The 21179-nt window shown below is 34.5% G+C and overlaps 1 protein-coding gene across 1 annotated transcript in view; it reads right to left on the bottom strand.

The window, feature by feature from the left end:
• DYNC2H1 (dynein cytoplasmic 2 heavy chain 1) overlaps positions 1-21179 on the bottom strand; it is a 376702-nt gene that overhangs the window by 109347 nt on the left and 246176 nt on the right. Inside the window, exons 80-82 of the mRNA XM_079929106.1 lie at positions 17594-17669; positions 11557-11765; positions 8562-8666 (exon numbers count right to left, since the gene is read on the bottom strand). Coding sequence (XP_079785232.1) covers positions 8562-8666; positions 11557-11765; positions 17594-17669 — 390 coding nt within the window. The remainder of the gene's footprint in view (positions 1-8561; positions 8667-11556; positions 11766-17593; positions 17670-21179) is intronic.

Below are 21179 nucleotides of genomic sequence, written 5' to 3'. Positions count from 1 at the left end.
TCTCTACATCTCTGTCTCAATTTCTGCTCTGCAAACCGGTTCATCTGTACCATTTTTCTAGGTTCCACATATATGCATTAATATACGAAATTCATTTTTCTCGTTCTGACTTACTTCACTCTGTATGACAGTCTCTAGATCCATCCATGTCTCTAGAAATTACCCAATTTCATTCCTTTTTATGGCTGAATAGTATTCCGCTTTATATATGTACCACATCTTCTTAATCCATTCATCTGTCAATGGGCATTTAGGTTACTTCCATGTCTTGCCTATTGTACATAGTGCTTCAATGAACACTGGGGTGCATGTGTCTTTCTGAATTATGGTTTTGTCTGGGTATATGCCCAGTAGTAGGATTGCTGGGTCATATGGTAATTTTATTTTTAGTTTTATAAGGAACCTCCATACTGTTCTCCAGAGTGGCTCTATCAATTTACATTCCCACCAACAGTGCAAGATGGTTCCCTTTTTTCTACACCCTTTCCAGCATTTGTTGTTTGTAGATTTTCTGAATATGTGCATTCTAACTGGTGTGAGATAATACCTCATTGTAGTTTTGATTTGCGTTTCTCTAATAATAAATAAAGCTGATGTTGAGCAGCTTTTCAAGTGCTTCTTGGCCATCTGTATGTCTTCTTTGGAGAAATGTCTACCTAATTAGATCTTCTGCCCATGTTTGGATTGGGCTGTTTGTTTTTTTAATATTGAGCTGCATGAGCTGTTTATATATTTTGGAGATTAATCCTCTGTATGTTGACTCATTTGCAAATATTTTCTCCCTTTCTGAAGATTGTCTTTTAATCTTGTTTGTAGTTTCCTTTGTTGTGCAAAAGCTTTTAAGTTTCATTAGGTTCCTTTGTTTATTTTTGTTTTTATTTCCATTACCCTAGGAGTCGGATCAAAAAAAATCTTGCTGTGATTTATGTCAAAGAGTGTTCTTCCTATGTTTTCCTCTAAGAGTTTTATCGTGTCCAGTCTTACATTTAGGTCTCTAAATCATTTTGAGTTTATGTTTGTGTATGGTGTTAGGGAGTGTTCTAATTTCATTCTTTTACATGTAGCTGTCCAGTTTTCCCAGAACTACTTATAGAAGAGTCTGTCTTTTCTCCATTGTATATTCTTGCCTCCTTTGTCATAGATTAGTTGACCATAGGTGTGTGGGTTTATCTCTGGGCTTTCTATCCTGTTCCACTGATCTATATTTCTGTTTTTGTGCCAGTACCATATTTTCTTGATTACTGTAGCTTTGTAGTATAGTCTGAAGTCACGAGTCTGATTCCTCCAGCTCCATTTTTTTCCCTCAAGACCACTTTGGCTATTTGGGGTCTTTTCTGTCTCCATACAAATTTTAAGATTTTTTGTTCTAGTTCTGTAAAAAATGCCATTGGTAATTTGATAGGGACTGCATTGAATCGGTAGATTGCTTTGGGTAGTATAGTCACTTTCACAATATTGATTATTACAATCCAAGAATGTGGTATATCTCTCCATCTGTTTGTATCATCTTTGATTTCTTTCATCAGTGTCTTATAGTTTTCTGCATACAGGTCTTTTGTCTCCTTAGGTAGGTTTATTCCTAGGTATTTTATTCTTTTTGTTGCACTGGTAAATGGGAGTGTTTCCTTAATTTCTCTTTCAGATTTTTCATCATTAGTGTATAGGAATGCAAGAGATTTCTGTGCATTAATTTTTTATCCTGCTACTTTACCAAATTCATTGATTAGCTGTAGTAGTTTTCTGGTAGTATATTTAGGATTCTCTATGTATAGTATCATGGCATCCTCAAACAGTGACAGGTTTACTTCTTCTTTTCTGATTTGGATTTCTTTTATTTCTTTTTCTTCTCTGATTGCTGTGGCTAAAACTTCCAAAACAGTGTTGAATAATAGTGGTGAGAGTGGGCAACCTTGTCTTATTCCCGATCTTAGTGGAAATGGTTTGTTTTTAACCATTGAGAACGATGTTGGCTGTGCGTTTGTTGTATATGGCCTTTATAATGTTGAGGTAGGTTCCCTCTCTGCCCACTTTCTGTAGAGTTTTTATCACAAATGGGCGAATTTTGTCAAAAGATTTTTCTGCATCTATTGAGATGATCATATGGTTTTTATTCTTCAATTTGTTAATATGGTGTATCACACTGATTGACTTGTGTATTCTGAAGAATCCTTGTATCCCTGGGATAAATCCCACGTGATCATGCTGTATGATCCTTTTAATGTGTTGCTGGATTCTGTTTGCTAGTATTTTGCTGAGGATTTTTGCATCTATATTCATGAGTGATATTGGTCTGTAATTGTCTTTTTTTGTAGTATCTTTGTCTGGTTTTGCTATCAGGGTGATGTTCACCTCATAGAATGAGTTTGGGAGTGTTCCTTCCTCTGTAATATTTTGGAAGAGTTTGAGAAGGATGGGTGTTAGCTCTTCTCTAAATGTTTGATAGAATTCACCTGTGAAGCCACCTGGTCCCGGACTTTTGTTTGTGGTAAGATTTTCAATCACAGTTTCAATTTCATTACTTGTGATTGGTCTGTTCATATTTTCTATTTTCCCCTGGTTCAGTCTTGGAATGTTATACCTTTCTAAGCATTTGTCCATTTCCTCCATGTTGTCCATTTTTGGGGCATAGAGTTGCTTGTATTAGTTTCTTAGGATGCTTTGTATTTCTTCGGTGTCTCTTGTAACTTCTCCTTTTTCATTTCTAATTTTATTGATTTGGGTCTTCTCCCTCTTTTTCTTGACGAGTCTGGCTAATGGTGTATCAATTTTATTTATCTTCTCAAAGAACCAGTTTTTAGTTTTATTGATCTTTTTGCTATTGTTTTCTTTGTTTCCATTTCATTTATTTCTGCTGTGATCTCTATGACTTCCTTCCTTCTACTAACTTTGGGTTTTGTTTGTCCTTCTTTCTCTAGTTCCTTTAGGTGTAACATTAGATTGTTTATTTGAGATGTTTGTTGTTTCTTGAGGTAGGATTGTATTGCTATAATCTTCCCTCTTAGAACTGCTTTTGCTGCATCCCATAGGTTTTGGATCATTGTGTTTTCATTGTCATTTGTCTCTAGGTATTTTTTCATTTCCTCTTTGATTTCTTCAGTGATTTCTTGGTAATTTAGTAACGTATTGTTTAGTCTCTGTGTTTTTGTGCTTTTTACGTTTTTTTCCCTGTGATTTCTAATCTCATAGTGTTGTGGTCAGAAAAGATGCTTGACATGATTTCAATTTTCTTAAATTTACTGAGGATTGATTTGTGACCCAAGATGTGATCTATCCTGGAGAATGTTCCATGTGCACTTGAGAAGAAAGTGTAATCTGCTGTTTTTGGATGGAATTTCTATAAATATCAATTGAATCTATCTGGTCTCTTGTGTCATTTAAAGCTTGTGTTTCCTTATTAATTTTCTGTTTGCATGATCTGTCCATTGGTGTAAGTGAGGTGTTAAAGTCCCCCACTATTATTGTGTTACTGTCAATTTCCTCTTTTATAGCTGTTAGCAGTTGCCTTATGTATTGAGGTGCTCCTATGTTGGGTGCATATATATTTATAATTGTTATATCTTCTTGGATTGATCCCTTGATCATTATGTAATGTCCTTCCTTGTCTCTTGTAACATTCTTTATTCTAAAGTCTATTTTATCTGATATGAGTATTGCTACTCCAGCTTTCTTTTGATTTCCATTTGCAAGGAATATCTTTTTCCATCCCCTCACTTTCAGTCTGTATGTGTCCCTAGGTCTGAAGTGGGTCTCTTGTAGACAGTATATATATGGGTCTTGTTTTTGTATCCATTCAGCAAGCCTGTGTCTTTTGGTTGGAGCATTTGATCCATTCACGTTTAAGGTAATTATTGATATGCATGTTCCTATTACCATTTTCTTAATTGTACTGGGTTTGTTTTTATAGGTCCTTTTCTTCTCTTGTGTTTCCCACTTAGAGAAGTTCCTTTAGCATTTGTTGTAGAGCTGGTTTGGTGCTACTGAATTCTCTTAGCTTTTGCTTGTCTGTAAAGCTTTTGATTTCTCCATCGAATCTGAATGAGATCCTTGCCAGGTAGAGTAATGTTGGTTGTAGGTTCTTCCCTTTCATCACTTTAAATATGCCATGTCACTCCCTTCTGGCTTGTAGAGTTTCTGTTGAGAAATCAGCTGTTAACCTTATGGGAGTTTCCTTGTATGTTATTTGTCATTTTTCCCTTGCTGCTTTCAATAATTTTTCTTTGTCTTTAATTTTTGCCAATTTGATTAGTATGTGTCTTGGCATGTTTCTCCTTGGATTTATCCTGTATGGGATTCTCTTCACTTCCAGGGCTTAGGTGGCTATTCCTTTCCCATGTTAGGTAAGTTTTTGACTATAATCTCTTCAAATATTTTCTCGGCTCCTTTCTATCTCCCTTCTCCTTCCATGGCCCCTATAATGCAAATGTTGTTGCATTTAATGTTGTCCCAGAGGTCTCTTAGGCTGTCTTCATTTCTTTCCATTCTTTTTTCTTTATTCTGTTCTGCAGCAGTGAATTCCACCATTCTGTCTTCCAGGTCACTTATCCGTTCTTCTGCCTCAGTTATTCTGCTATTGATTTCTTCTAGTGTATTTTTCATTTCAGTTATTGTATTGTTCATATCTGTTTGTTTTTCTTTAATTCTTCTAGGTCTTTGTTAAACATCTCTTGCATCTTCTTGATCTTTGCCTGCATACTTTTTCCGAGACCCTAGATCATCTTTACCCTCATTATTCTGAAATCTTTATCTGGAAGTTTGCCTATCTCCACTTCACTTAGTTGTTTTTCTAGGGTTTTATCTTGTTCCTTCATCTGGTACATAGCCCTCTGCCTTTTCTTCTTATCTTTCTGTGAATGTGGTTTTTGTTCCACAGGCTGCAGGATTGTAGTTCTTCTTGCTTCTGCTGTCTGCCCTCTGGTGGATGAGGCTATCTAACCAGATAAGGGGTTAACATCCAAAATATATAAAGAGTCAGTCAACTTAATCACAAAAAATCCAATTAAAAAATGGGCAGAAGAACAAAAGAGACATTTCTCTGAAGAGTACATCAAAATGGCCAATAGATATGTGAAAAGATGCTAAACATCAGTAAACATCAGAGAAATGCAAATGCAAACCACAATGAGGTATCATCTCATACCTGTCATAATGGCTCTCATCAAAAGACAAAAAATAACAAGTGTTGGCAAGGATGTCGAGAAAGGGGAACCTTCATGCACTGTTGGTGGGAGTGTGAATTGGTGCAGCCGCTACAGAAAACAGTATGGAATTTCCTTAAAAAATTAAAAATAGATCTATAATATGACCTAGAAATTCCACTTCTAGGTATACACCCAAAGGAAATGAAAACAGGATTTCAACAAGATATAAGCACTCCCATGATAATTGCTGCATTATTCCCAATAGCCAAGATATGAAAACAACCCAAGTGACTATTAATGAAGAATGGATAAAAAAGATGTAGAATATATACACTATGAAATATTATTTAGCCACGAGAAAGGAGGATATCCTTCCATTTGTGACAACATAGATGGACCTTAAGCACATTATGCTATGTGAGATAAGTGAAAGAAAGTCAAGTATTGAATCTAAAAAGTTAAACATGTAAAAAACAGAGAGTAAAATGATGGTTACCAGGGGATGGGGGTGGCGGAGATAAGAGTGATTGTGTTTAAGGGTACAAACTTAAAACAAGCAGTAATAAGCCATAAAGATCTAATGTACAGTATAATGAATATAAACAATAATACTGTACTATAAATACATAATGTGATAAATATCACTACATCAGCAAACAAACAAACAAACAAAAAGCTGACTCACAGCACTGAACATAAGTGTCATTAACACTGTAGTAAACACCACTTGTGGTATCTGCCTAGTATGGATGCACTCAATTAATTTTAAAATGCCAAATCATCAAATACCTGCTTCAACATCAGTTCCACATCCCTGAACTTGTATATGATCAATAATATTTTTTTGAAATCTACTCAGTGTCATTCAGACTGCTTCATATCTGAACATTCACTTTCAAAGAAGGCCAAGCATTCTCAGTGTGGCTCCAAATGTGACTTGGAGTGAAAAGCTCTAAATATAGAAATTTTATCAGTTTATATATGTGTTTATAATTATGAAAAAGAAATGTTGCAGTAATTGATGCACTCTGAAAGCTGTTTAAGTATAAAAACTAAAATAAAGAACTGTTAAACAGTTAAGTAAATTAACAGTAAAACAGACTGACATTTAAAATATAAATATTAAGAAAGTATGTATCACCAAAAACCTTTAAGGAAGAACATGTTACCCTCTTTTCATCTAATAAATATTTATAAAAATTTAAATACTAAGGCAAGAAAAAAATAGCAGAGATTAGATCATAGTAAAATAACTTTTAGAGAATTCTTTGGTATACTAACTAGAAAAAGTAAAAAGTAAAAATAAAGCCTGGGTTGTCTCAGGACTATCTGGGAAAATGAGATTGGAGTCTGTCTTCCTACAGTACTACTTTCCTAGAAACTACAGAGGTAAGACAAATGTAAAATGTTTGTCTGCCTAGTTTGCTATGAAACCCCTGATCCCTGGGATTCCACTTAGAGTGATGAGCTTCATGTTAGCATAGCATGCAAGCCCTGTACCTATGTGACTAAAATGTAATAGAAGATTTGTGGGAAACTAAGGCTATGATTTAGCGCCATGACGGTCCTCTCAGTCTGGGCTCTTATCAGTGGCAGCCATACATGGCCCAGGAGCAAAAGAAGGTACACATATAGGTGGTTGGTGGGCCTCTCCATAAGATGAAGATGCGCAGTATTCTGTATTTCTTGTCTTATATCCTTCCCAGAAGTCTCTAAGGCCGTATCTATCCTAGGTTACTCTTTTCCCTTCATTAGACATTTGATCCAAGCTGGGCTAAAGGAGATTCTTTCAGAAGCTGAATGATACTGACATTAGAAGTTTTGAAAGCCATGTTAATAACAGGACTTTCAAGACAGACTCTTGAATTTCTTTTGATAAGATTCCCACAGTAAATACTCTTCTTGAATTATATGAAATAACCTTTTATTCTTTTAATGACCTTTTAATTGTTTTAACCTCTTTTGCTTAAGAATTGTTGTAAAATTATACACAAACACATATACAACACAAACAAGTACACACAAAGGTACATATGCAATTCTTATATGTTATTGATGGGGTTATTGAAAAATAACTATCTCAGGTCAACAAAAAGCATGGAAGGAAAAGAACAGAGTGTAATCATATACGTTATAAAGCTAAGGGACACGTAGGAGTTTCATTCCTTCATGGGAGTATCTGACTTAACACTTTGCATGAGAAAGGGAAAAGGAATTAGCGTCTTCAGCTAGCATAGACAAAGAGGTTGTTAAGATCTTATTTGTTCCAGAAAACATTTATACTTATTTACACATTATGCAAATGAGCATATATTTATATACTCAAACATCTCTTTTACAAAGATGTGAGAATGAACATTAAAATTCCACAATGAACAGTTTAGTGAATAACATCAGAGAAAAAATTTAGTGAATAATAAGAGAGAAAACATTACCAATTTTATAAATGTTGGCTAAAATAGCAAAAAGTACAAAACAGTACAGCTAAATAAGGTAAAGTAATCTAGCTAGGATGCCTGTAAATTACCAAAAGTAAACTTTTTTTTTTCAAAAGTAAACTTTTAAGAGCAATAAGAATCTTCCATACACTGATCCACAACGAACCTTATGTAACAGTTCACAATTTGGTGCACGTACTTAGCAGTACATTTATGCCTGAGGAGCAGTTGTAGCACATGGTGCAGAGGCCATGTCTTTACTCAGACAGACAATTTAAATACTGATTCTGCCTTTTACTGGCTCTGTGATCTTGGGTAAATAACTTAACTCTCTCCATTTCAGTTTCCTCAGGTACTGAGAGGGAAAAGTAATAGATCTTACCTCATAGAGTTTATAAAGACTAAGGTTTCTGAGTGTAAGGTATTTAAAACACTTTCAGGCACACAGTTAAAGGTCAATAAATGTTAGCTCTTAATTATTTGGTCTCAATAGAAGCTAGAATATACAGTGTTCATGGCTAATGTTTTTCTATATCTCAATATTAAAAAATCCGTATTTCCCTCAATGTTTTACAACATTCAGTCATGAGTAATATCATATGAAATATTAAATATTTATCTTTTATGCAGATTATATCTCTATATCTGATATTTGTTATGAAAATATCAAATTTAGTGACATATTCAATTGCATAAATTAAATTTAAAGTACCCTTAATAAGATAAATCACAGGAGTAAAACCAATATATTCTGGATAAAATTGATAGTGTTCAGTGTTACTTTACTAATTTTAACAAATGTATTAAGATAGAACTATTTGGCTCATTTAAAATTTATTTAAGGTAAGACTGGAATCTATTGTATTAAATAAAATTAAAGAATTAAATAAAAGCATGTGGATATGTAGTATTAAATAAAATGTAATGTTTCTTTTAGGCTCAGTAGCAACATTTTTTCTAAAACATGTATCTTTTTTTAGGTTACCTGAGAACTGATCATACGCTGAGATGAACGAGCAATATTGGCAGGTAGACCAAAGAAACTAGGTTTGTCATCCTCTGGAAGTTTTTCAATGACGGCACGATAGTCCTAAACACAAATAATTAAAAAACAGTTTTTCAATAAAGATTAAACTTACAACCACCGAAATCAGAAAGAACCAGAATATTGTGAAGTATTAAATGATTAATTATTCATGTTACATTGTCTAGGTAAATCTCACTTTCAGTCTGTATAGCATTAACTCAGTAATCTAATGGAAATATTCTTTGTCACTACTTCTTCATACTTAAATTATTTGATACTATACTTTCTTATCCTATACTTCTCACATTCAGAGGGGAATTGATTAAAACAAACATAGCTGAGTAACTATGCCTACTATGTGTAGTTACTTTTCCTGTAACCTACCAAAGACTAATCTGCAGAGTGTAGCTCTGTTTATAATGAGATAAATATTCCAACAATCTTTTCTTTTAAACTTATAGAACTCCCAGAAACCTATACTCACACAGTCTGATATACAAGAACTGCTTTGTAAATTGCTTTATTATAAAGCAATTCCACAGTTAGTCTTCGCTGGTGAGGTGTGATGAAATGTATCGAAAATCCTATCATTTCACCCCAAGAATTACTGTAAGCACTGCAAAGGCTTGATTTGCCAAGCACTCATCTGAACAGTTTTCACTTCAGATTCTAGACGGGAAACTAAGTGTAGATCAAGAGGATTTATTCAGTTTGGCTGAAAGATGGGAATTGTTTTGTTTGTTTTCATGAGGAGACGAGTTATTTTAAGGCAGGTGTTGTAAATATATGCATCTAAACTGTTCTTGCTGAAGTAGGGGAAATTGTTTTTGATGAAGGAGACTCATCTTCTGCCCCTACCCCCATCATCCTTTCTCATCCTCCGCAGCTGCCTCTGCACTATTTCCAAGACACAGGTCCTGGGCTTCCTGGAGTTTAACTACAGGAAGTATGTCAAAGTTTGGAAAGACATGCTATTCTTTGAAGTATTTCCTCTCCTATATCTCAGTAAACTTCCTTAAGGTTTTCAATCACAATGTAGATATGCATAAATATATATGTATGTATATGTGAGTGTATGCTTGTATATATCCATGCATATGTGTGTGTGTTTCTCATCTCCTGGGAAACTTCTGGCTTCCTCCTTCTATCTAACTCAATTAAATAGAAAGCTAAACATTGACTCTCATAAATCATCTTATAATTTTTTTTTTCTATTTTTTAATTTTTCTTTTTTTTTAGATGGAAAGTAATCTCCCATCTAAAAAAAATCTCCCATTCCAGATCTTCACGTGCCTCACAGCACGCGGGATCTTAGTATACTGACCAGGGACCGAACCCACGCCCCCTGCAGTGGAAGCACAGAGTTTCAACCATTGGACCACCAGGGAATTCCTATAATCATCTTATAATTTTAAAGCTATTATTCTTTGTATTTATACACTTTATTCATTTTTAAATGTCTGTGAAATTTTCTCATCTAGTGTGGCTAGAGTCTTCTCTCTACCTAGGACTATACACTGACATATTTCCTAAATAGTAGACTACTACATGTCCAAACTGATTTATCCTCATTTGGACACAAAAGAATATATACCAAATGATACCCTTTACATGAAGTACAAACACAGGCAAAACTAACACAGGCTGTTAGAAGTTAAGCTAATGTATCCTTTTTTGGGGAGGTAGTAACTAGAAGGGAACTTGAGGAGGACTTCTGGGGAGCTGAAAATGTTGTTTCTTGATCGCAGTGCTGGTGGCAATCATGTGTTCAATGTATAAAAATGCACTGCATTGTACATTTATGATGTACACTTTTCTGTATATATTTTATTTTTCAATTTAAGCTTCAAACAATAGAGATGAAAGACTTCTCACGGTACACTATCTGAAATAAATATATAATAAATAACTATGTGATATTTGTTTGCTCATTCACTCTAAGGTTCTCCCAATAAAAAGTAAACTCCACAGTGCATCAAGAGATCCACAAAGTCTGGAACAACGTTATCACTGAGCAAATGTTCAACGTGTATTATTGAATGAATGAGTAAGTGAATGAAAGATACTGAAAAACAAAATCGATGGAATACTTAATAACAAAATAGATAAGATATTCAATAAAGTAATATGTTTAATACTGATTTTTAAGCTTTGTTTTCTGATTTACATCACTAAAACAAAGGAATTTTCTTGAAAAAATATTTGAATAAGAGAAAAAGGCACAATACTGATAGAACTATATAACTGAATATATATATTTTGTAATTCATGAAGAAATGTATAATTTTAATACTCTATGTAATGAAAACGTTATTTGGGCATTCACACAAATACAAATTTGTGGCAAAATAAACTAGAATTGAAATCTTTGGGCTACATTTTGTACTATTTTCTGGAAAAGATTATTGCATTCTAGGAGGCTTTTATATGATGACTCAAAGCAAAAAGCTACAGCTGGATAAAATAAATACACATAAACAAAAATGTTGCTATGAAAGCTAGATAAAGTGAATCTCTCTTGTATATTTAGAACTTCTTTAAATTTATAAGCCAGAGTATGAAGACAGATATTTGTTAAATAATATTTGCTTTCTTTCAAATTTAATGTATCAGAGTACTCTCATAACTATGAAGAAGTAGCATATTCTCCCATTCCAGATCTTCATGGCAGCCCTACAATGTAAAAATTTTCCTTGGCCACCCCCGTCACGATTTACCTATTTACTATATCCTATTATCATCAATCAGTGATCATTAAGTATCCAAAAGTAATAGGACACCTAACTAGAGTTTAAAGAATCAGGCTGCATATTGGCATAATAAAAAAAAAAAATCCATATTTTTGAATGACAATTGCTTATACATTTGAAAAGAAACAACATATATTTAACAATATAAGAAATTGTTCAAGTTTCTATCTGGTAGTAAATTGAAAATAATCAATTTTACCTACCAAAATGCTGCAGGATTTTGGTAGATATATGGAGTATGGAAAAATGCTTTTCTTGTTCCTTTGGTTTAATACATCAATTATTGAAGAATTAAAAAACTGTTTCAGGTATGACTGAAGAACTCTAAGGTCAAAATAGTTGTCTATACGTCCTCCATAAATAGCATTTTCTAGCAAACCATGTACAAATTCCCATTGTACATCTTTGGTACCTATAATTAAAAAAAATTATGTTACATTTCTAAGATATTAGAAAATTTCTAAAACAAATTCGAAAATATTAAACAAATTCCTGGCTCCAGTTATATTTATAGGATATAACAATACATATTTAATTCATTTAAATCATTCCTTAAAATGCTTAATGTAATGCTCATTAATATTAATAATATTAATACTATAATCACAGAGGACCTTTTCCAGGAAGGAAGCTACCAACATAGATAACTATAATATGAACTAGGTATGGTGGACAGGGAGGAACCTGGCAAAGTCTGTTTGTTAAAATTCCTCCCTGTGTCCCATTGTCTCTGCATAGCCCAGCAATTTGTTTACCAAACATCTGCTTTTTTGCATCTCCATGTTAACTGCCTTCCTCCCTTCTGAAGTCTAAAACCACTACCCCAAACACCCTCTTTTGTTTTTAGTTGAAGATAGTATTTAAGGTGAGGGTTTCAGCCATTTTGGCAAGTTACTTAGTCTTCCTGGGTCTCTCCTATATATACATGTTATTAATTTTTGTTTGATCTTCTCCTGTTAATCTGTTTCATGTCAGTGTAAATTCTTAGACCAGCCAGAAGAACCCAGAAGGGTAGAAGAAAATTTCTTCCTCCCCAACAGCAGTAAATGCAGGAAACACAATTTTAATCTACCTAGTTAACATCACTGCTAGCATTACTAGTTTAGACTATTTCATTACTACAAAATTCAATGAATCATTCCCCTTTTTTACATTTAATTCTCCATATGTGGAGGTCCCTTAATATCAGGAAATCTTGTAATCATAAGATTATATTTAGACTTCTACCATGAGATTCAGTATCATTTTGAAGCATCTTCCTCTCAACAATTCACTGGTGTGATGTATGTAAAAAACATATGATGCTATTAATTCCATCGCAAGCTTGAAAAACAATGACAAACAAATCATTCAAACTCTCTGTGCTTTGGTATCCTCATTTTAAAAGAGCATTAATAATATTTGCCTCAAAGTGATATTATAAAAATCAAATAAATGTTCAAAAGCCTTTTGGAAAATTATCAAGTTTCTAAGCAAGCTAAAGTACTAGTATATATCCTCAAAAAAAATTGTGTTTCAAAATAAACATTAAAAAAACAACTCATGGAAATCAGAAAACTGATTGGCCTTAGCACAAAATGGGAAAATGTTGGGTCATATGTAAAAAGGAGTGGGGGAGATGCTTCCAGAATGTTGGTAATACACTATTTATTGACTTTGGGCTAGTTACAAAGGTTCAATTTATGAAAATCTATTGAATTATACCTTTATGTGTACTTTTCTGATGTATAATTCAAAGAATTTTTAAATAAACAAAAAATTCATTTGGAATACTATTAGGCATTAAATAACTATGGGGAACAAATAAGTTAATATCCTATCTACTTCTACATATATACCCAACAGAAGTATATTCAAGTAGTCACCCAAAGATATAGTGCAATCATCCCAAACTACCCACATGTCCATCAAGAAAAAACTTGAAAACTACCCACCAAGAGAAGAAATACAATCACAGAATGGCAAACTATATAGCACTGAGAATAAATGGACAACAATGACATGTAAGCATATGGATGAATCTCTCAAATATAGTGTTAACTGAAAGAATCCAAAGACTAAAGAATACATGATGTATGATTCCAGTTTTATAAAAACAGGCAAAGCTAATCTATATAGTTAGGTGCCTGGTCTTTACCAAAGGAATGGGGGTGGGAGAACTTGGAGAATGGTAGTAACTGGAAGGCAGCATTAGAGTAAAATCTGAGGTATTGGTAATGTTCTGTTTCTTGATTAAGGTTCTGCCTACATGAGAGTGTTCAGTTTGTGGAAATTTCACTGGGCTGTAATCTTATGATATAAGTACTTTTTGTACACGTATCATACTTCATTTAAAAGTTTTTAAAATCTCATAAACATGTAAATTAAAATGCGACTCAAACATATCTCAACATAATAAAGGCCATAGATGATAAACCCACAGCCAACATCATTCTCAATGGTGAAAAGCTGAAAGCATTTCCTCTAAGATCAGGAACAAGACAAGGATGCCCACTCATGCCACTTTTATCCAAAATAGTTTTGGAAGTCCTAGACACAGAAATCAGAGAAGAAAAGGAAATAAAAGGAATTCAAATTGGAAAGGAAGAAGTAAAATGGTCACTGCTTGCAAATTACATCCTATACGTAGAAAATCCAAAGCTCATCAATGAATTTGGTAAAGTTGCAGGATACAAAATTAATATACAGAAATCTGTTGCATTTCTATACACTAACAACAAAATGTGAGAAAGAGAAATTAAGAAAATAATCCCATGGACCATCACATCAAAAAGAATAAAATACCTAGGAATAGACCTACCCAAAGAGGTAAAAGACCTGTACTCTGAAGATGTTGATGAAAGAAACTGAAGACAACACAAACAGATGGAAAGATATATGGTGTTCTTGGATTATACGACTCAATATTGTTAAAATGACAATACTACCTACCCAAGGCAATCTAAAGATTCAATGCAATCCCTATCAAATTACCAATGGCATTTTTCATAGAACTGGAACAAAAAATTTTACAATTTATATGGAAACACAAAAGATCCCAAATGGCCAAATCTATCTTGAGAAAGAAGAATGAAACTGGAGGAATAAGCTGATTTCAAACTATACTACAAAGCTACAGGAATCAAAACAGTATGGTACTAGCACAAAAACAGACATATAGATCAACAGAACAGGATAGAAAGCCCAGAAATAAACCCATGCACTTAGGGTCAATTCATCTACAACAAAGGAGGCAAGAATATACAATGAAGAAAAGATAGTCTCTTCAATAAGTGGTGCTACATGTAAAAAGTTGGACAGCTACATGTAAAAGAATGAAATTAGAACATTCTCTAACACCATATACAAAAATAAACTCAAAATGGATTAAAGACCTAAATGTAAGAATGAATACTATTTTTTTTTTTGATGTGGGCCATTTTTAAAGTCTTTACTGAATTTGTTACAATATTGCTTCTGTTCTATGTCTTGGTTTCTTGGCTGCAAGGCACATGGGATCCCAGTTCCCCAACCAGGGATCAAACCTGCATTGGAAGGTGAAGTCCCAACCACTGGACCGCCAGGGAAGTCCCTAACACTGGATACTACTGATGTAAAACTCCTACAGGAAAACACAGGCAGGACACTCTTTGACATAAATCATAGCAATATTTTTTGGATCTGTCTCCTAAGGTGAAAGAAATAAAAGTAAACAAATGGGACCTAATTAAACTTAAAAGCTTTTGTACAACAAAGAAAACCATTAATAAAACAAAAAGACAACCTATGGAAAGGAAGAAAATATTGGCAAATGATGAACTGACAAGGGATTAATTTCCAAAATATACAAACAGCTCATACAGCTCAATATAAAAAAAAAAAAAAAAAAAAGACAACCAAAAACATGGGCAGAAGACCTAAACAGACACTTTTCCACAGAAATTATACAGATTGCCAACAGGCACATGAAAAGATGCTCAACATTGATGATTATTAGGAAAATGCAAGTGAAAACTACAATGAGGTCAGAATAACCATCATCAGAAAGTCTACAAACAATAAATGCTAAAGAGGCTGTGGAGAAAAGGGAACCCTCCTACACTGTTGGTGAGAATGTAAATTAGGGCTTTCACTATTGAGAACAGTATGAAGTTCCTTAAAAAGCTAAAACTAGCATTACCATATGATCCTGCGATCCCACTCCTGGGCATATATCCAGAAAAGATAAAAACTCTCATTAAAAAAGATACATGCACTCCAATGTTCATAGCAGCACTATTTACAATAGCCAAGATATGGAAGCAACCCAAATGTCCATCAACAGATGAATGGATAAAGCAGATGTGCTACAGATATATATATATAATGGAATATTACTCAGCCATAAAAAAGAATAATGCCATTTGCTGCAACATGGATGGACCTAGAAATAATCATATTAAGTCATACAGAAAAAGAAAATTATCATATGATATCATTTATATGTGGAATCTAAAAAAATGATACCAATGAACTTATTTACAAAACAAGAAATAGAATCACAGACATAGAAAACAAACTTATGGTTACCAAAGAGGAAGTGCGTGGGGGATAAATATGGAATTTGGAATTAACAGATACACACTACTATATATAAAATAGATAAACAAGGGCCTACTATATAGCACAGGGAACTATATTCAGTATCTTGTTATAACCTACATGGGAAAAGAATCTGAAATATATATATATATATATATATATTTTATATATATATATGTACAATGGAATAACTTTGCTGTGCACATGAAACATTGTAAGTCAACTATACTTCAATAAAAAATTAAAATAAAAGAAAACTACAAAAAAAATGGGATTTGTCCACATGCTAGACGTCTATCCTTATCCTTTCATGGAAACCAAGTTACAGAATAAATGATGATGCCGTTAATTCAACCAACTTTAACAGTGCCTACTACCATGGGCTAGGCTCTGCTACAGATGTTAAGGACATACAGAGTAAACAAAATAGTCAAAGACCTTGTTTAATGTAGATTACACTCTAGTTGGAAAAGACGAACAACATTTTAAAAAATGAATGAATAAACAGGAAAGTATAAGGTAGCAGTAATGTATTAAAACAATTAAACAGAACATGGGGATAGAAAACAATTAGAAAATTACTTTAGATTTGGTGATAATAAAAAACTTTTCTGAAGAGGATACCTCTAAGCTGAGATGTGAATGATAAGAGAAGAAAATCATATAAAGGTTTGGGAGAGGAGCATTTCAGACAGAAGGAAGAGCACCTACCAAAACCTTCAGGTAGGAACAAGCCTGGTTTGTTCAAGGAACAGAAAGAAGATAAATGTGGTTGTAGGTTTTGAAAGTGAATTATATGCTTTACTTTACTTTTCTAAAAAATAAATTTGTTTACTCTGTGGAGAATTTTTGAAAGAATCTATTTCTTGGACTACCAAGGATTGATGAAGTTGAAGGATGAGAACAGAATCTTGATGTGATTTGGACATGGAGGGGACAGAAATTGCCAAAGCATTGGATGTCTGAGGATAAGAAAAAGAGAAGAATCAAGGATTATTCATAGGCTTTGAACCTGAACAACTACATGAATGGTGGTGCCATTTACTGAAATGCGGCAGACTCAGGGAAGAGTAGTTTGGCAAGGCTACAAGATGGTCGGGGAGACAAGAATCTAGAGTTGTTTAGAATAGTTTTAAGTTTGAGAGTCCTATCAACATACTCTCTTCTCTAATCCATCATTGCTCTAAACTCTAGTGTTAGCTTGAGTTGGCCCTGAGCAATAACCCTCAGGGATTGGACCATTCCTGTCTTCAGGAGGCTATTATTTGTACCTTGATTCCTGATTTCTACTTAATCATACAATTGTGATTCTACAGATTCTTGGTCTACCATATTCTTGAATTTTAACAATTCCTTTGAAAGAGATATGAATAATTTAGTTGAAGCCTGAAACTTGTGAAGGCCGTGAAGTAAAGACAAGGTCGTTCTAGCTTTCTGCTTCCTGAGAGCTACAGATCAACCAGAAATCTAATGGATTATATCAAAACCAATGACCACAATAGATAATATATGAACTTTCACAAGCATGGAATTCAAAACATTAAATACAAAATGAAAAGCAAAAAGCAAATTTTATAATAGGAAGTCAAGTCACTCTTGAAAAAAACCCTATTTTTAATAAGAGCTCAAAAATTTTTTTCATTGACACCAGAGGTCAAAGTTTTCATCATTAGAACTTACCATCGAAGAGTCTGTCAATAATGCTGTAACCAGCCCGAAGATCTGATAAAGAAAACTCATAAAACTTGGTCCAACCCTATCAAAACAAATTTTTAAAAAATTAAAGAACTACAAGCAGTGTTAAAAAATATATATGCATATATCATTGCCCTTACAATCTTAAAAAGAATGTTCAATACAGACTAAAAGAAAAAAAAGGCAACTACTGAGAATTTTTAATAAAAACAATAAAACAATACCTCTAAAGTAAGAGTAATTAAAAAAGTAAATTTATTGATCTCTATAGCATGCAAAGGATTTTATAATGTCATAAATGTTTTTATCACTTAAATATGTGGCAGAAGAGTCATATATAGAAAGAACAAATTGGCGTAGTAAATCATTGAGTCTACATAGAGTGTATACATTGAGAGATTTCCTATAATTTGGTCCTTCAGAATTTTGGATTTTCTCTACAAACATGAAAACAGAAATATTACAAAAATTATTTAAAGGTCTAAAGGCATATAGTATTATTTTCTGTACATTTGACCCACAAAGCATTTATATTGTAACTAAATAAAATTATAAACCTACAGCTAATAGCTACTATGCTTGTATAAAAAGAACATTCAAAGACATTTATATGTGATAGAAAATAATATGAAATAATTAAAAATAATTTCTATAGGGCTTTCATCAACTATGACTAGTAATTAGTTTTATGCAATAAGTTCAAACTAAAATCTATTTAGACTTGAATAATATTCAGAAATATTGATACAAATTTAATTTATTCATTCATCATTCAAAAAGATTTATTAAGTGCACATTATATGTCAGGCTCTGGGAATAAAAGAATGAGCAAAAGCATATATAATCCCTGTTTCCATGTAGCTTTCAGTCAAATGTCAGGGGAGGGGTGGATACAATCAATTACTCAAATACACATACAATTACAAACTGTAATATGTTTAAGGAAAAGAAACATATTTGGTATATATAAGAAAGAGCTCTGACCTAATATAAAAGATAAGGGAGTCACCCTGGTGGGGAAAGGGTAAGAAATGACAGAAAAACAAAAGTAGATAGATAGTTAGGACAATGAAATGAAAGAATTTTTGTATTGGATTGTAATGGAGGATGAAGATGCCAAAAAGAGAGATATTAAGAATGACTTCTAAGCTCATGGCTTATTCAAATTGATGTTGGCAACATTCACTCACAGGTGGAACACTGAAAGAATACAAGGTTTGGAAAGGGATAACATGAGATCAATGAACAAAGTGTTCAACAAAAACTTACTGAGTGTCTGCTATATACTTGGCACTGTTTTTGTCAATGAAAATATAGCAGTAAACAAAAGAGGCAAAAATCTGTGCTCTTGAGAAGCTAATGTTCTAGTACTTGGATCTAGAATATGTGCATCTTCAGTCATTTTTGAGACATCTAGCTAGATAGGTCAAATAAACAGTTGGATACATAAACCTAGATCTTAGTTGGTCTGAGTTGGATATAAAAATTTGGAGGTCACTAGCATTTAGATAGTTTTTTTTTTTAATAATATTATAGATATTGTGAAAACAAAAAAGATTTCAGTTAACTATACCTAAGTTAAACTATACCTAAGAATTAAAAATCTGTAAGGGAGACACAGACCTTCAAGATGGCAGAGGAGTAAGACATGGAGATCACCTTCCTCCCCACAAATACATCAAAAATACATCTATATGTGAAACAACTCCTACAGAACACCTACAGAATGCTGGCAGAAGACCTCAGACTTCCCAAAAGGCAAAAAACTCCCCACATACCTGGGTAGAGTGAAGGAAAAAAGAAGAAACAGAGACAAAAGAATAGGGATGGGACCTGCACCTCTGAGAGGGAGCTGTGAAGGAGGAAAAGTTTCCACACCCTAGGGAGCCCCTTCCCTGGCAGACATGGGAGGTGGGCAGGGGAGAAGCTTTGGAGCCATGGAGGAGAGCACGGCAACAGGGGTGCAGAGGGCAAAGCAGAGAGATTCCTGCATAGAGGACTGGTGCTGACCACCACTCACCAGCCTGAGATGCTTATCTGCTAACCTGCCAGGGCAGGTGGGGGCTGGGAGCTGAGGCTTGTGCTTCAGAGGTCAGACCCCAGGGAGAGGACTGGGCTTGGCTGCATGAACACAGCCTGAGGGGGTTAGTGCGCCACAGCTAGCTGGGACGGTGTCCGGGAAAATGTCTGGACCTGCCAGAGAGGCAAGAGACTGTTGTTTTGGGGTGTGCAAGGAGAGGGGCTTCCTGCTCCAAGTGCCCACAGATGGCAGAGCACTGCCTAAGCAAGCCCGAGAGACGGGCATGAGTCGCGGCTATCATCTCAAACTGCAGAGGTGAGCAAGGACTGCTACTGCTGCCGCCACTGCCACCAAATATTCTGTGTGGAAGCGCAGGTCACTACCCACATACCCCCAGAAGCCTGTGCATCACGCCACTTCCAGGGTCCCATTATCCAGGGTCAACTTCCCTGGGAGAACACATGACGTGCCTCAGGCTGTTACAAAGTCACACAGGCCTCTACTGCTGCAGACACACCCCGCATTGCAATTGAGACTACCATACCCCTCCCTCTCCCCAGTCTGAGTGAGCAAGAGAGCCCTAATCAGACACTATTTTAACCCCCTCTTGTCTGGGCAGGGAACAGATGCCTAAGGCTGGCCTACACTCAGAGGCGGAGACAAAACCAAAGCTGAGCCCCAGGAGTTGTGCGAACAAAGAAGAGAAAGGGAAATTTCTTCATGCAGCCTTAGGAGCAGTGCATTAAATCCACGCAGTCAGCTTGGTAAACCCTGCCGGTGTGGAATACCTGAATAGACAATGAGTGTTCCCAAAACTGAGGGGGTGGACTTTGGGGGCAACTGTGAACTTGGGGTTTGCTTTCTGCATTTGATTCCTTTTTGGTTTCATGTTTATCTTAGTTTAGTTCTTAGTGTTTGTTTTCATTTGTGGGTTTGTTTATTCATTTAGTTGCTCTCTTCCTTTTTTTTGAAAGGAAATCAAGAAATCAGAAATCAAGACAGTATGGTACTGGCACAAAAACAGAAATATAGATCAATGGAACAAGACAGAAAGGCCAGAGATTAAACCCACGCACATATGGTCACCTTATTTTTGACAAAGGAGGTAAGAATATACAATGGAGAAAAGACAGCCTCTTCAATAAGTGGTGCTGGAAAAACTGGACAGTTACATGTGAAAGAATGAAATTAGAACACTCCCTAACACCATACACACAAAAAAACTCAAAATAGATTAAATACCTAAATGTAAGGCCAGACACTATAAAACTCTTAGAGGAAAACACAGGCAGAACCCTCTATGACATAAATCACAGCAAGATCCTTTTTGACCCACCTCCTAGAGAAATGGAAATAAAAAGAAAAATAAAGAAATGGGACCTAATGAAACTTAAAAGCTTTTACACAGCAAAGGAAACCATACACAAGATGAAAAGGCAGCCCTCAGAATGGGAGAAAATATTTGCAAATGAAGCAACTGACAAAGGATTAATCTCCAAAATATACAAGCAGCTCATGCAGCTCAATATCAAAAGAACAAACAATCCAGTC

The sequence above is a fragment of the Stenella coeruleoalba genome (assembly GCF_951394435.1).
Source record: "Stenella coeruleoalba genome assembly, chromosome: 8".
Taxonomy (NCBI): Eukaryota; Metazoa; Chordata; class Mammalia; order Artiodactyla; family Delphinidae; genus Stenella; species Stenella coeruleoalba.
The sequence above is the reverse complement of the archived record's forward strand: the minus strand, read 5'-3'. Positions and strand labels throughout refer to the sequence as shown.